Source organism: Phocoena phocoena, chromosome 16 (assembly GCF_963924675.1).
Source record: "Phocoena phocoena chromosome 16, mPhoPho1.1, whole genome shotgun sequence".
Lineage (NCBI taxonomy): Eukaryota > Metazoa > Chordata > Mammalia > Artiodactyla > Phocoenidae > Phocoena > Phocoena phocoena.
In genome coordinates this window covers 62,054,101-62,070,389 of record NC_089234.1, presented here as the reverse complement: position 1 = coordinate 62,070,389, position 16,289 = coordinate 62,054,101, and the positions used below count along the sequence as shown (strand labels likewise).

The window sequence follows — 16,289 nt, the reverse complement described above, 5'->3', positions numbered from 1 at the left end:
AAACCTTATTCTTTTCCCTTACCCTTTGCTGCTTCATTCCCCATCCCGTGGTCCTGACTATTGACTGGCCCAGTAATCCTGGGAGAGTGACTCCCCTCATAGAAAGACAAGTAAAATAGCCACTGGTGTCCCGGGAATTTCTGGTTGGATTTGGTGCCCTGAACCCTCTTATTAAGAGATCAGATCCCAGGGTGAGAGTAACAGGCCAGTTGGCTAAGATAGAAAGCTGTTTTTCTTTTGAACTATGAAGAGACCCTGTTTGCGAATACATTTTAGACAGAAAGAAGGAAGGGTGTCTGAGGAACTTTGTTCTGTTTTCTGCTACAAAATGTGAAGAGTTCAAAAAGTGAAACCTTTTGTGATGGTTGATGTCTCTCAGGAATAAGCTGGATCTCCAAAGTCTTGGAGATGCTTTCAGTCTCAAAAATTGATGAATGGAAAAGTATTTTTTGTTTGCTTTTTAATGTATCTCTGTTTTGATTTTAATTAAACTCCAAATTTCACTTTACATACTCTTGGAACAACTTAAGGTGCATTGGTAATTTGCATGAGAAGCTTGCTCAGGACCTCATTGTCCCCTGGGAGCTTGATTCTTTGGGAGTGACGCTTTCATCCTCCTCAGGGCCCAGCCTGGGCATCCTCTGGAATCTGACTCCACTACAGCGAGTAGTCGGGCTGTCAGCAGAAGCACGCGCCCTTGTTTGCTCTTTACTGCTGCACATGAAAACTCGGCTTCCTCACTGAGAGACGGGGAGTGAATTTAAAACATGCCAGCTTGAGTAGTCTTAAGATGCCATGTTCCCCTTTTTTGCTCTCTTGAGGAATTGCTGCGTGTGGCCCCCTAATCAGAGGCCATATTTCTAGTACTTCTTGGGAGTGTCAGCTGTATAATGTAGCAGCTTCCCAATCCTTTAGCCATCTCTGTAACGACCTCCATACTGCTTGGTGCAATTCCTTCCTGGAGGCCACTGCTACTAGAGATACTTTGGCCTCCATAAATTGGCATTTCAAAGATAATTTCACAAGGCAATAGATGAACTTCCAACAGATGACACCTTTGTGCCATGCCTCATAGAATCATTTTCAGGGCAAGCCAGAATCCAGTAGGTAGTTTACTCCTGTATGTTTGGAAGGAATCTCACAGTTGAAGCCCTAAATGAATAATCCCTCTGGGGTTTTTCCTGGAAAGGGAACCTCCTTAGGGTAGCATTTGAGTTAGGCGGTTCTTAAAATCTTATTGATTATTTGTACTTTTCTTCTTAGGAGAAAACCATGTTTCTGTACTTCTGGGGACAATCCATGTCGGTGAGAAATGACCTTGTCCAAATTCCAGCAGGAGACATGCATTGTCATGATTCTACCTCCTTCGTAGTGTGGTGCATTAAGTTCACCACTTCCTCATATTCTGTTGAAATAGCTATTGTGTTCTCAAGACCACAGTGTAGAGAAGCTGGCTTCTAGCTATTAGGCTTCCAAGCCAAGAGTTTTGTCCCTCCATCTGCGTTAGTTATCTATTGCTGTTTAACACATTACCCCAAAACTTAACATCTTAAAAGAGGAAACATTATCTGTCAGTTTCTGTGGTTGGGACCTGGGAAGCAGCTTCACATGATGGGTCTGGCACAGGGTCATAGGAAGTTGCACTCAAGATGTTAGTGGGGTCTGCAGTCACCCGGGGCTTGAGAATCCACTTCTGAGCTTTCTTTGTGGCTGTTGGCAAAATGCCTCAGTGTCTTTCTGTGTGGATCTCTTTTTAGGGCAGCATGAGTGTCCTCACAGCATGGCAGCTGGCTCCCCCTGAGCAAGTGATCCCAGAGAAAGAGGGCAAGGAGGAATCTGCAGTGCCTTTTATGACAGTCTCCGAAAGCACACGTCATCACGCCTTCCCATTCCGTTCCTTAGAAGCAAGCCACTAAGCCAGCCTACACTCAAGGGGAGGGGAGTTACACCCCACCTACTGCATGGAGCGGTATCAAAGAATTTTGGGTGTACTTTAAAACCACCTCGCCCCCAATAGAGAATGAAACCAGGTCAACAAGAGGGGGTAGGTTTAAAGTAGATGATATACTGAGAGGTGTTGTTACTGAAAACAGTTCTCTTAAGATGTGCATCGACAAACAGATGAAAAACGGATTCTCTCCCCATGGCTACTGCCAGTTTTAAGAGGGGAGGCAAGAAATGGCAATTCCCAGGAGAATGTATCTATACATTTGCCTGGTGTATACTACCAGCAGCCCAAGGTTGCTTCTTTGTAAGTCCTTGGCTTGGTATCTAAGACTCAATACTGCTTGCTTGGTATCTCCTTTAGCCAGGAATTGACAAAGGGAATTGGATCCTTCTATTTGAGCCACTCAAATGGACTTAATTGGAGTCAGGGCTGTTAAGCAAAGGGAGCAAACTTGAATTACATTTTGGGTTACTGGGCTGAGGAAAATTAACCGTTCCGATTCAGGGTGTCATAGCTGAGAGCATCCGGAAGCCAGGTCCCCACCAGAGTCGATGCTTGGCACCTGCTGTCACAAACTGCACCAGCTGAAGCAGACTTGAGCCAGGTCTCTCACTCAAGAAGCCACTTCTCAATAAGTAGGGAACATCTGGGAATTAGAAATGTCTGTCTGTGCTTTATTGTTCTTTAAATCCACTGCTGGTTAACTCTGCGTGCCCACCTCATCCTGGGCTTCCTGATGGAAACGGGTTCTTAAAGAGAACCAGTGCTGTCTTCACCCTGAAGAAAAACTTAGATGAAGCTTGTCAGTTCAACACGTGTTTAGTGAATGTCTGCTATGTGTTTCTGGCACCTGTGCCAAGTTTTTAGAGATTTCAGGCATCTTAAGGATGCAAATTCCTGTTTGGATTTATGCTCCAACTCTTCCCAGCATTTTGTCTATAGCCCTGCTTGCTTTAGAGTGTGCTTGAATAAAAAGGCATTGCTGCTGAGGCAGCTATTAAAAAAAGAAAGAAAAAGGTACTTCTTCCAGAATTAACGAACTCATCTTTAAAGCACCTTCAAATGAATTTTTTTCCGTCTGATTTTGAGGTGGAGTCAAAATAGGTGGTCTTTTATTTTTGCTGTTTGGGTTACCAGCTCTTTGGGTCTGTCAGACCTTAGGGGTATCATGTATCTTGGCTGCTTGAAGCCTGGGCCCTCAGCCCTTTACATTCCCCTCCAGAAGGGAGGCCCGGTGCTTTTCTCTCTGGGTCAAAACTTCCCCTTATCATGTTTCTGGACTACATGATAAGGGGAGCTATTTATTAATCTGCGAAACCCAATCTCTTAGCTGCCCATGATATCTAGGAGGGGGTAGTATTTGTTTTAAAGAAGCGTTGTCAAAAAAAACAAAAAAGAAGCGTTGTTTCCTTGGGAGGGCAATTTCTGTCTGGACTTTGAAGGGGGCGTAGTTACCACACATTACTATCCCCACCGCCGCCACTTCTTTACCTCTCTCCCAGCTTTTGATAAAAGATGACATCAGATCTTGAGGCAGTCGGGTCACAATTCTTTAGAATGCTTATACCCCAGGGGCGTTTCCTGTTCTAGTCATGTTTTTCCAGTTGAGTATTGGCGTTTCCCTGAGGCTTGCTCACGGACATGTCTGATTGAAGACTAAGGATGGTTGATACAGTCATTACTGTCACCTTTCCCACCCTCTGTAATTTACATTTCTTTCTCTGGGCTGGTCCTGGAAGTTGACACCTTTTGGCAAAGCTTAGATTTAGGAGAAGTATTTCAAGTCCCTGTTCAGATGATCTGTGGTTTCTCTTTGCTTCCTCTGCCTGCAGCCCTGGCAGACCATACTGTCTCGATCCCCAATGGAAAATAGTACTGAGATGAAACACATTCCTGGGGTATTTAAACTCTCTCTCTGCCACCTTTGTAAGAGTGGGAGGCTGGCAGAGAGATGCTGCAGTGCTTGAGAATCATTTGGCCCCGTTGAAATTTCCAAAGGGAGCTCTTGCCGGTGCTTAAACCCCAAATTCCTGAACACCTGAGATTGCATGAATCTAGCACAGAATATCCATTCTTGCCCCAATGTACCCCCTTCGTCTCCATCTTAATCTTTAAAACAAAACAAAAAACCCAAGCCCAGGCCAAGGGTCATTTTTACTTGAAACCAGGAGAGTGGGGGAGTAACACGAGAGATGAGGGGCAAGCTGTGTGGTGAGGCATCCTGCTCCTGGTGTGTGTTCCAATCACTGAGGACTGTGAGCCAGTGCCTTTCCTTCGCCTGGAGATGGAGCCCATCTCTTGCCACCTGGGTGAGGAGACCCTCTGCTACCCAGTGGCGAACCTTAAAGAGGGTGTCTTGGAGAGCCCAGAGGACACTCACATTTTTCGGGTGTCCATTTTAAGCATCTTTAAAATGTTTTATATATATTAAAAAAAAAAATGTTCTTCCCTGTCGTTGTGCCACCAGTGGCCCAGTTCCATCCATTCTGAATGGAAACACAGAGACTGCCAGTACTTTCCTTGGTCTTCCCTTCGTCTCCCTTAATGTGGGTATCCCCTTACCCGGCCTGTCCATTTCACTGTCGTGGATGGAGAACAGAGGGCACCACACAGTCCTGAGGCAGTCCTGTGTGACTCCGTGATCAGGTTTTTGTTTCTTGTTTTTCTAACTGTCCTTCCAAACCAGCAAGTGTTTGGAAATTAGGGGGAAAGTTAAATTCTCACCAACGGTTGCTGTTACACTTGAATCAATAAAGATCTTGAGTATCACCTTGGTGTTCTTAATTTTTTTTTTTTTTTTTTTTAAATTTCAGGTGAAATCCTGTTGACACATTTTGGGCATCTTGCCTGGTGAGGAAGATGGGCAAAGGCAGTTGGCCACTTCATGTGTCAGTTCCTCTCAACATTTACGGAGCACTTTGTCCATCTGGCCCTGTATGTGCCAGGAGGTGATGTGTCCCTTCCCTAAGGAGCTTGGAGGTGAACACGTACATTCTGGGGCTGGATGCACCCAAGAAGGCCCTTCTTTAGGTACCAGCCTGGAGGAAGCCCAGACAACAGCTTTCCTGACGAGGGCTGCCTCTGCCCCTCAGGAGCACTTGTTAGAAATCCATCATATCTGATGTCTGAAAATAAACTAGACTCTGCTGTGTGAGCATCACATTCCTTGCTATTATTAATCCAGTGAGGCTCACATATTAGTATTGAGAGCAAGAATCCTGTCCTTTCCAGAATCCTGTGGACCATGTAAACAGGTCCACAGAACAAAACAGCGTAGAGGTTTAGAGCACAGGCTTTGGAGTGAGACAGGCTTGAATTCCTTCTGTACCACTTAGTAGCAGCCACATTCTCTCCGACAGGATTCCCAGTCTCTGTAACCTTTGGTGTCCTTCTCTAAAATAGGGTTAAGAAGTAGGTCTTACCTGGGTGACTGTGGGCTCAGGTGGGATCATGGCAAGCACTTAGCCCAGTGGCTGGTATGTCAAGAGCTCAGTGACAGCTCAGTTGGTGTGACCAGTAGAGGTGGGTCAACTGGGTCTGCTCTTCCCCAGAATGTGCAAGTTTGGGAGTGGAGCAGGCTTGTGTGACCCCTAGAAGGATGAAATAATCTCTTCAAGGGAAGATAATCTTGAAAGCCATTTCATATATCCTTTACTTTGCCCCAAAGGCAAATAGGGTATCAACTTGAAAGGCAATTTAGGATAGAGGGATAAGGCTTTTACTGCTAGTAAAAGGGGAGACTACATGACGGAGATTAACCCGACTGTGTTGCTGTGTGAGAGTCACAGCTGCTTCCCAGTTTCTGCTTTTATCTTTCTCTACTCCTCCCTGTACCAGGCCCTCCCACTTCCCCAGCCAAGTGGAGTAATGCATCCAGTTTCCCCCAATCGGCTACTGACTTGGCACTGCTACAGGAACAGCGGAAGGAGACCTTTGCCTTCAGAGCAAGTTAAAATACCTCTGACTGAAAGCCCCTTCCTGGCCCTCAGGGTAGGGCAGGACTCAGTTCCCGCAGGCAGCATTTCCTCAGACTTAACAAAGCCTGCACTAGGAGGTAGGTTCCAGAGCACGGAGCTGTGTTGTAGGCTCAGCCGCAAATACCTCTGGCCAGGCAGCAGAAGGCCCCTGCCGCTGACACACTGCACAGTGAGCTTTTAGCAGGGGTCAGCAAAACGTCCTTTCACTCCTTTGTGCCTGTGTCTTCTGCTTGATATGAGGTGGTGTCCTGTCATCAGTGGGGTTTGTCCTGTGAGTTGGTAGAGCTGCTAACTGTAAACACTCCCACAAGCTATAGCCACAAATAGCTTGACCTTTCGCTTTCCTGGCCCCAGCCATAGAAGAACAGTTGGGCACCCATTTAGTACAGAGGATGCTTTAAAGCCCTGGGATAGGATTTTTACTCCAAGAACTTAAGTTTGGTAGTGGAAGTGGGGTTTCAAATGTCTGGTTCCAAAGGCTAAGGCCTTGACCCAAAGCTAAGAGCGCAGAGACCCCTAGATGGTATGACGGATGGTGCCCCTGGGGCTCCAGAGACCAGAGCTCAGCTCTTGGCCCTGCCACTCCTAGCTGTAGCATCAGGCCGCTAGGCTTCACTGGGGTCTCATTTAGGAAAGAGGATGGTACAAAAATTGACCTCACAAGGCCTCCCCAGCTCTACTGTTTTCTAAGTAGAGTCAAATGCAGAACCCTATTGTGATTCTGAATTGTGGGGAGGGCAGGTTATTTCTGCTCCAGAGAATGAGCAACTGGATCAGTTTTGTTGCTGAATCGGGGCATTGAGGTTTCTCAGGCCCAGGCCTGGCTCTAGCCTAGCCAACCCCTTCCTGGGCCAGGATTACTACCTTGACTCAACCAACTCAAGTTTGAGTCCCCTCTAAACAAGTATTCCCACAAGATTGGAATCATTTTTCCTAAGGTTGGAGCATTAGTCTATGGGCTTCTTAGGAAAGCAGGGTAAGTTTACTGTGGACTGACATTCCCAATAAAATGGTCCCCTCGCCTTGCCAAACAAAAAAAGTACAGCCCCTGTTTTGGCAGTGCTCAATGAGGCCAGCTGGCGAGAGAAAAGAAGAATCACAGAAATGCGCTAGGATCCGCCTGCTTTAATTTCACAAGATGAGGTTGAGCAGTGAATTACTCACCGGAGGTCACACAGCTTCTCAGTGGCTGAGCTGTGACCATAACGCAAGTCTGCCACCCAGGGCAGTGTCTTCACCGCTATGGATAGGAAGCCCAGGGGCCTCATTAATAGCACGCATTGACAGACTGAGGTGAACTGTCGAGAGAACTTTAGACTTGGATGGATTGTGCCCGCCAAAGCAGACTGACTTGGGGACGCCCCAGGGCTCCAGCTTCTGTAGTCCAACATGGCCAGTTCTCTTGGACTAGTTCCTGCCTTGCCCTTCAAAGGCACCAGCTGGCCTAGGAGAACTATACAATGGCTTTACTGTATGTACAACTCATTAGCAGAGATCCACTCTGCGGGGGCTCCCTGACCCAGCCTGAGGCAACCAAAGCCAATGGACTTTTTAAATTTTACATAGTGATACTTAATCTTCAGGCGGCAAGGGTGTGGGTGAGTGTATGTCAAAGGCCACTTTTGAGAATACACAAAAGTTAAACACAACCTTGTCCCACCTCAAAAATAAATGCACATATGCTCCAGCTCTTGCATACAATTTCCGGGGGATCATGGGTTGAAAAAAGTCAGCTAAAGGACTCTTGTACTAGTGCTTTCACGTGCTACTGTCTGTTCAGCAAAGAGAAAACCCAGCAAGCCTGCTTCACAGGCTTCCTCCTCCCTCTCCTCTGTGCTCAAGCAGACCCCACAGAGCCTTCAAGGACAGGGTGGCAGCCCTTCCTCCTTAGGTCTGGTGGACAGATGGACTTTTCCCCCTCTTTGTTTCTCCTCCTTGGATTAGATGGTTATCTTGTCTTCTAGGAGCTTCCCAACCTTCCAGGGTACAGGCAAATCCAACACACCTGCAGGAGCTCCTCAAAGGCACCCACATTCTTCCACAATCATGTCTTTATGATGGTCTAGAAGGACTCGGCCATTGTCCACGTACAGCATACTCAAGGGCTTGGTCTTCACTGGGGCACAGCAGGTGGAAGGGACTCGGTGGGGTTGGTACCGTTTCAGCAGACTCTGTGAAAGGGAGGACAGGGGTGTGAATTCACATCCTACTGGTGAGGTCAGAATGGTGTCATTTCTGGGTAAAGGGTGAAAAAGTTACAGAGAGTTAAAATCAGTTTCTGGGGGCAAAAATAGAAAATTCTTTTCATAAAGGAATCAGAATGCCAATACATCATCAACTCTAATATCTAAAGGTACGCGGGCCTCTCACCACTGCGGCCTCTCCCGTTGTGGAGCACAGGCTCCGGACGCGCAGGCTCAGCGGCCATGGCACACGGGCCCAGCCGCTCCGCGGCATGTGGGATCTTCCCGGACCAGGGCACTAACCCGTGTCTCCTGCATCGGCAGGCAGACTCTCAACCACTGCGCCACCAGGGAAGCCCTAAAATAACTTTTTTTAAACAGCCTTTAAACAGAAGATTCTAAAAGCTGTATCTGGGTAGAGCAGTAGGTAACATATGTTCTCCTGTTGTTCTAGTCTAGAGTGCATACCAACTTTAAAAATCTTCCAAGAAACTCCTGGTTTAGTTCCAGAAATATGAAGAAGAGAGTCATGTGGAAATTCTTGTGGGATTTGCTTTGTTGCCCAGAGAAGGGCAGAGTCAACGGGAGAAAAGGTAACAAGCCCTTGGCATTCTGGAACTGGGCCCTGTCCCTGTGGTCCAGTGGTGGCTTTTCGGGTCAGTGTTAGATTTGGTGACTGGGACTATCTGGGTTTCTGGTTCCCTCTGATCGTGCTGCAGGTAGGCTGGTGGACAGAAGTGGGGCCTGGGAGAGACTCAGGAGGGCCTGTGCCCAGGACAGGTCCTCTAGGATACCAGCCCCCACCACTGCCTCCCTCTCACGAGCTCAGCTCACATTCTCCCCAGAGCTTCTGGACCCTGCCTGAGGCTTGGCATGGAGAATGTACTACAGGTCCAAGAGATTCTCAGTCTAGGCCTCATAGAGTGAAAATAAAAACACTTTGATCCAAAAACAAAAAAAAACAAAAAAAAAAACACTTTGATCCCGTGTGACCTTTGAGAGCAGGTCAGGACCACCATATATAAGCTCTCTTCTCTGCTTTCTCCACCTCATTTTCCTTCCATTCCTCTCCCTCCACCACCTTCTAGACCATAGGTTGATTAGTGGCACCTGGTGGTAGCCTCTGGCTTTATTACTTCTGCAAAATGGGTGTCCAACTCCTGTTTTTAGGCAGCAGAAGTACAGTGGCTGGAACAGTAATACCTCTACCTTGGCCTCATAAACACGGCCCCCATTGCATCAATGAGTTACAGACTTCTAGTAATGGTAAGACAACATTATACCTGTTACCTGCTAACTATTGATACTACACATGTGGTATGCATATCATCTCATGTAACCCTAGAAGTAAGGCATTGCTATCCCCATTTTACAGATGAGGAGACTGAGGCTCAGAGAGACTAAGCAACTTGATCAATATCACATAGCTAATGAGTAGGATTCAAACCCAGGCCTGTCTATTCCCAAACTCCAAATTCTGAACTTCCTTTCCTAGAATGTCAGGGCAGTGGGAGGAACTGAGACCCTCCAGTCTACACACTCCACCCCTAATTTTTTTTTATTTATTTTATTTATTTATTTATTTTCCACCCCTAATTTTATGACAGAAGGAAAAAGTGCCAGGAAAGCAGTGTGTTCAGGGTCACCTGACAAGGCATGACTCCATGTAGGCTCTCTGAGGATGTTATCATTGGTCATCTCTATATCCTTAAAACCTGTCACAGAACCTGGCACATTGTAGGTGCTCGAATAACTGTGCATGAGTGAACACAGTAACCTAACAGCAAAGCCAGTGTCCTGATCTGGTAGTAAGGACAATTCTCCCCCACAGCTTACCGCCTCCCCTCCCCAGGCCTTGGCATCACACCTGGATGTATGCGTGGTTGGTTGGATGGAACTCTTCCCCCACGGGGTTAGGACACTCGCCCTCACAGCGATAGGCATTGTACTGCTTGGGGTAGATGATCCAGGAGCCCCATCCGATCAGGTTGAAGTCCACCTGGAACTTGACCTTCCGACACAGTTGGTTTCTGTCCTGCAAGTGATATCGACGGTGCCTCCTGGCCCTCTCCCGGGAGAGCTGTCCCTCCTGGACCCGCCAGGAGCTCTCAGCTTCCCACAATAGGGTGGAGCCACCCAGCCGCTTCCGCTCCGGGGAGAGGTTGGAATAGAGCATGAGGAGCACATTGGTGACAGGTGATGTGGGGGGCCGCCGCCAGCACTCTCCAGCCAAACTGGACATCTGCTCCCTCAGCTCCCCAGGGTGCTTCAGCCACTTGGAGAGTGGCCTGGTCACCTCTAGGACCATGCTGCCCAAGGAAAAGGTAACCTGGGACAGAGTGACAGTGAACAGGTCCATTCGAACACGTTCTGGGCAGTTGGGTGGGTCCTTATCCTCATTCAGCTTTGGCTGGTGGAAAATCTCAATTGAGAGTGGGACATCAGGAGTAAGGGCCACAGGGCTGGACAGCTGCAGCCGGAGCTCGGCCCATGCCAGATCCTCTTCTTGGCCCAGGAAGGAGAAGTCAAAAGCAAAGGTCCAGTTCTGCCCATCCACCTCCACATCTGGGTGAGAAAAAAACAGAAGGAAGCAGGTGAGTGGGGTCCTCCTGCAGCTTCAGTTGGTGTAACAACCACCATAGCTCATGACTGAGCCCTTACCTTATATGAATCGTCACGCTAACCCTATGAGCTGGGCATGTTATTGAACCCATTTTAGAGATGAGGAAAATTGAGGCTCAGAGAGGTTAAATTTCCTGCGTGAGGTGTCATTCTTGGAAGGTGGCAAAGCCAAGAATAAGCCCAACTGCAAAGCCCAACCTCCAAATCACTGTTCTGCTGCTCCCCCTCAAGACACTCCAGAGAACAATTAGTAAAAATTGGATACGTTCGTCTCCTTCTCCCTTCTCCCCTCACACATGCAATCTAAGGACAAGCCCTTAGCTTTCTGACAGAAATCCTGGACTTCCACCCACCCTGTGGCCCGCTTGCCAGGCTTTGTCTTCTCATTGGAAAGGGTGGCCTGTTTTACAGCACAATGAGGTCGATTCACAGATCATAAGGGTTGGAGCTCCCAGGGAGGCATAGGCAACGGAAGCCAAAGACTGGTCACCCTTTCCCCCACCAATTCCTAAAGACAGAGGCAGACACTTCAAGAGTTCTTGGCAACCTTACAAATAGGTTTCTAAAGACATCCTAAGCTTGACGGTGCGCTGACCTTGCACTTTTCCACCCAGTGGTCTCTCCTACCTACCTGCAGGGCGCTCACCCGTTCCCACTCCAGGTCATCCACACACCAGGGCAGACACAGCAAGCACACACCCAAGACAATTAAACCCATCCTGAATGAAAAGGAATGGGGAAGCACATTCCATTCATTTTAGTTCTGGACTAATGTGGTCTGATGTCTGGGAATAGCACATATTGGTGGATTTTTCAGGTCAGCTAAAAGTGCTCTTTAACTTTTTTCAAGCCCAGTTTCATCTTTGCAGTGGGAATAGTAATGCCCTACCCTTCCCTGCACTGTCATGAGGACCCAGGGAAATGAAGATGTTCCCAGGTCTATTGCTAAATAAAAGGCAGAGGTTATGCATTAGAAATAAAAACAGTAACCCTTTGGTGAATCAGTCCCGAAGGTAGTGATCTCTGACTTAGGTCCACTCTGGGCAGACCACACAAGAGTTTTGGTTTTTTTGGGTTCTTTGTCTCATAGAACATCTTTGGTCAGATAGTCAGTGGATTTCTCTGGGAAGTCCAGCCTGCATTAGAAGGGGGTAATTCCCAGCTTCAGCATCCTGAAGCTTCTCCCAGCCCATCCCTAGATGTTCTTTTTCACTTAATTTCCACTTCCCTTCTCATTAGCACCTGCAGGAGGCAATAACCGGCCCCTGACTAGCAACTCCCCAGAGGTGTGGGGAGGAGGCTGACACCACCCACTGCCCTGCGCAGCACCACCCCATGACATGTAGCAACTCCGCTACAGCTCCGCCTACACCAGGACTTAAAACACACTATCTCAAGTATCCACAAATGGCTTTTTAAAGGCATTCCAGCTCAGTGTTTAAGAGGAGGGACCTGGTGTCTCTGGTGATCGATCAAGTTCTGCCACTTGCTGCCACACTGGGCAGCCAGCTTTCTCTGGGCCTCAGTTTCCCTCTGGGTAAAAGGGAGATGGTAACAGTATCCACCTCACCGGGGTGTTGAGATTTACTGAGATAATGTGTGTAAAGTGCTTTGCCCAGCACAACCACCAAAGTGCAATAAACGGCCATCATCAACTGCCTCCTTATTATTACCCAAGTCCAAGTTAGAAATGCAGATGTCCAGGCAGTGAGGGACCTGGACAGGGGAACAAAGTCATCTGCTGCTGGGATGGCAGTGTGGATGCAGGGGCAGGGAGGCGGATACTCCTTCCTGCTGGAAGAGTCTGAGACCCCACTACCCTACCTGCAGCCAAGGGCTCCCCAGGACACAGTGCTAAAAGGTTTTCTTAGATCTGGCTCTGGTTCATCTTAGAATAATGGGGAGGTCTAATCTTTGAGGGTCACCAATGCCTGATAAAAGCCAAGAATGCTCTCCCCAGAAAAACTGCATTTCCTACTAACACAATAAATGTGATTTGGGGTGGTTATAAGAAAGGGGTGGGCTTCCCTGGTGGCGCAGTGGTTGGGAGTCCGCCTGCCGATGCAGGGGACACGGGTTCGTGCCCCGGTCTGGGAAGATCCCACATGCCGCGGAGCGGCTGGGCCCGTGAGCCATGGCCGCTGAGCCTGCGCGTCCGGAGCCTGTCCTCCGCAACGGGAGAGGCCACAACAGTGAGAGGCCCGCGTAACGCATAAAAAAAAAAAAAAAAAAAAAAAAAAAGAAAGGGGTTCATGGACACCCTGAAACCCATCCACAGACTGAATGCAGGCTTGGCCACATGGGCCCCAGCGAAATCTCGACCCACTTCCAATTCTAAAGAAGGAAGGGCTCATGATCTTGGGTTCCTTTCCCCTCAAACAGGGTGTTGAGTTAGAGTCAGGGACTCTGTAGAAAAAGAGGGTGAGTATGACACCGAGTTCCCACCCTACATTATTATAAATTATGAGGGTGATTACCATTAACTGCTTCCCTCATGCCAAGTGTTTTATAAGCCTTGTCTCCTTAAATCCTCCCCACCTTTATCACCATTTTGCAGATGAAGAAACTAAGGTCCAAGGTGAAGATGGTTAAACAGTGAAAGACACAAGACGCGGATGCACACCTGATTTGGTTAGATTCCAACACCCATTTCCCCTTATCCTGTGCAGGCTTACAAATAAACCCGAGATGGAAAGGTACCACACTCACACAAATGAGGTAGAAAGAAAGCCGGGCACTTAATTTTTACAAACGGGGAGGAGACTAGAAAAGTCAGCTGATGTGCCAGGGACACATGGGGAATTGGGAAGCAGGGTTTGAGGGACCAGACCCAGTTTCCCAGATTGTCAAATCACCACAAACCTTCCGGAACTCTCTGGAAGGAGGGAGTGAATTGGAAAAGTGCGCCTCCCACTCTTTGCTCATCCACCTACCCCCCACCCCCAACTTTCTGGCAGGGCAGAGCACTCCAGTAATTTTCAAATTGCTCCGCCCCCCGTGTGTCCCTAGTCTGACTAGTCCCCAGATGACCCTTCCGGAGACGGTCACTGGCCGTCTGACCCCAGACGCGGCTGGCCAGGGAGCTTGGAGCCCCCACTCCCAGATCACAAGGGGCCGGCGGGTGGCCGTCAAATCAGATTACCGGATGTGGATTTCGCCCGAACTCCGGGGAGGGCCGTCTGGCCCCCGGCAGGCAGAGAGAGGTGCAGGCAGGCAGGGGCCACCCCGGGCGCTGGGATGTGGATTGCCCGGAGTAGAGGAGCCCCGTGGGAAGGGCTCCCTCTTCTCAACATCTACCTGCGCCCAGTGCCCGGAACACACGCTGCCCCATCCTCGCGGCTGATACTCTCAAGGTCACCGTGGGAGTGACCACGCCCGCTCCAAATCTAGGCCCCGAGGACGACGAGCCCGGTGTTGTCCGGGACACTGACACCTACCTCGCCTGGGCTGGATGACCCAAGCCTGCCGGAGTTCTCGACTTCGGGGCATTTCATCTCTAATCCATAATTTCTGAAACCTAATCCCTGATGTTACATGCTTGACACCCTATTTCGAACCTCAGTCTCAGCCTGAGACACTCCCAACGCCAGACCCCGGAACACATTCACCCTCACTCGCGAAAAGAAAAAAAAAAATTTTTTTTGACAAGACAAAATAATTGTAGCAATAATAACGACCATACGTTACTATGCCTGGTTTTGTGCTAAGCGTTCTGTGTGCGTTGTCCGTAGCCCTCGCCAGTCCAATAAGGGACGCACTATTATCCCTAGGCTACAGATGTGCAAACCAAGGCGCCCGGAGATTACGGTAGTTTAAGACGGCACAGATAAGCAGTGGCACAATCAGTCTTCCACCCTATAGTCCCGCGCTTTACCCACCCTAAACCGGACCGGAACGCAGAGGTCTCAGTCCGGGACACACCCCGGGTGCCACCAACCCTGTCTCCCGAGCCAAGGCAGACGCCGAGACACCGTCAGCCCCAGCCCCTGAACGTGCCCTTCAAGCATGCGGATACGGTTTCAGTGGCACGTCTGAGGCATGGTGCCGCAGCCCCTGCCCCTCCAGCCCTCTCCTGGAGTCCCGCGCGGGAGCGCCCAAGGCGCGCCGGGGGTCCAGCCGAGCGGGGCGGGGCGGGGCGGGGCGGGGCAGCCTACCTTGCGCCTGCAGGCTACGTATGATGTCCGCCCGGAGCAGCGGCTCGCGGTACAGGCTCAGCATATAAGCAAGAGGGGATGGCGACGAGGGCTGCCCCCACGTTCGAAGGGGCACCGGGGCTACCATCGTGGCGCCCGCCTGGAGGAGAGCCCACCAGATTTGCAGGAGGAACAACGGCAGGCTGTGGGCGTGCATGGTGGGGTGGCGGGGCCCAAGGCCAGCCTCCGTCCCTTATATCTTGGGCCTTCGCGGGCGCCCCGCCCCTGCCCTTCCTCCCTAGGGGAAGCTTTCAGGTCGGATAACACCCCCCAGCCCAGCCCCCGTCACCGGGGGTGGCCCCCAGAGGGACCACCTGCTGGGGGCAAGTGAGACCTGAGCCTGGTAGGGAGGAGACCTGAAAAACTGGAGGAGCTGTTAGGTCCAGGGACCGTCTAGTTTGCCCAGTCTGGACACCCTGGCACTCTGCTACTCCAGGCTTTTTTTCCAAGACACAGCTGGCTTGTCGCAGGCAAACTCCCAGGTCAGAAGGATGGCTTCCTTACTCTCCCCCACCTGGGGTCCCTGCCCTTTCCTCTTCCTCCAGGTTCCAAATAGATGTCTGGCTCAACCAGGAGCGGATAGAGAATGAAAGCTGTGTCTCCTGGAGGCTCTCGGGCAGGGTGCAGCCCCACACTGGCCTGGGAGGCTCCAGCCCAGCCTGGCACCGTGCAGCCTTCCAGGACACTGTACAGATGGCCTCTGGGAGCAACCCCTGCCTTATACGGCAGGGCCTGTCTGGAGAGCTAGCCTCTGAAAAAATGCTGGGTACTGGGAATTGCTGGAACAAAAAAGATGAGTGCCAGACAAAGGTCCATGGGGACCTGCTTCAAATATTGAAGCTCTCTCCTGGAGAAAACAGAGGACAGGAGTGACCAGGATGAAGGACAGACTTCTCCACTGGAAAAGAAAGTGCTCAGAAGCTGGAGCCGAGGGCATAGCTAACGGGGTGAGTGGAGCGCCTGTGGTGGTATCAGGGTCTTCCTTCACAGGTTCACATCACCCCAAGGGTTTCAGGAAAAAGGTGTCGCCTGTGTCATCCATGTCCTGCAGTCCCTGCCTCCCCTGGCAGTTACCCTGGAGACCTGGGTTTCAGCTCAGGACCTCTCACTTTCTTCTCCCTGGGCCCTGCTTTCCTCACCTACACAAGAGTGGTCCTTGTCAGGGCTCTCTTCAGGTGCAAAGTCAGGTTGAAGCTGAAATTACCTTTAAAGAAATGTAAATCTCTGCCCCTTGTTCAGGCCCCAACTATTTTCTGCAACACTGGAGGGCTCTTTATGCCCCCGCCCTTGCCCCCCGGTCCTTTCCTAGCCCTGACATGCACATTAGCAGCTGGCCAGCATTCACCGAAACACTACGTGCCCCGCA

General features: G+C 49.9%; 1 protein-coding gene across 1 annotated transcript; it reads right to left on the bottom strand.

Annotated features, from left to right (window-relative positions):
• Positions 1-7,943: 7,943 nt before the first annotated feature.
• Positions 7,944-15,080, bottom strand: NODAL (nodal growth differentiation factor). The gene is made up of 3 exons (XM_065894718.1): positions 14,885-15,080; positions 9,976-10,673; positions 7,944-8,096 (listed from the first exon to the last, which is right to left on the bottom strand). Exons 1-3 carry the CDS (start codon positions 15,078-15,080, stop codon positions 7,944-7,946), a joined length of 1,047 nt encoding a protein of 348 aa, XP_065750790.1.
• Positions 15,081-16,289: the final 1,209 nt, after the last annotated feature.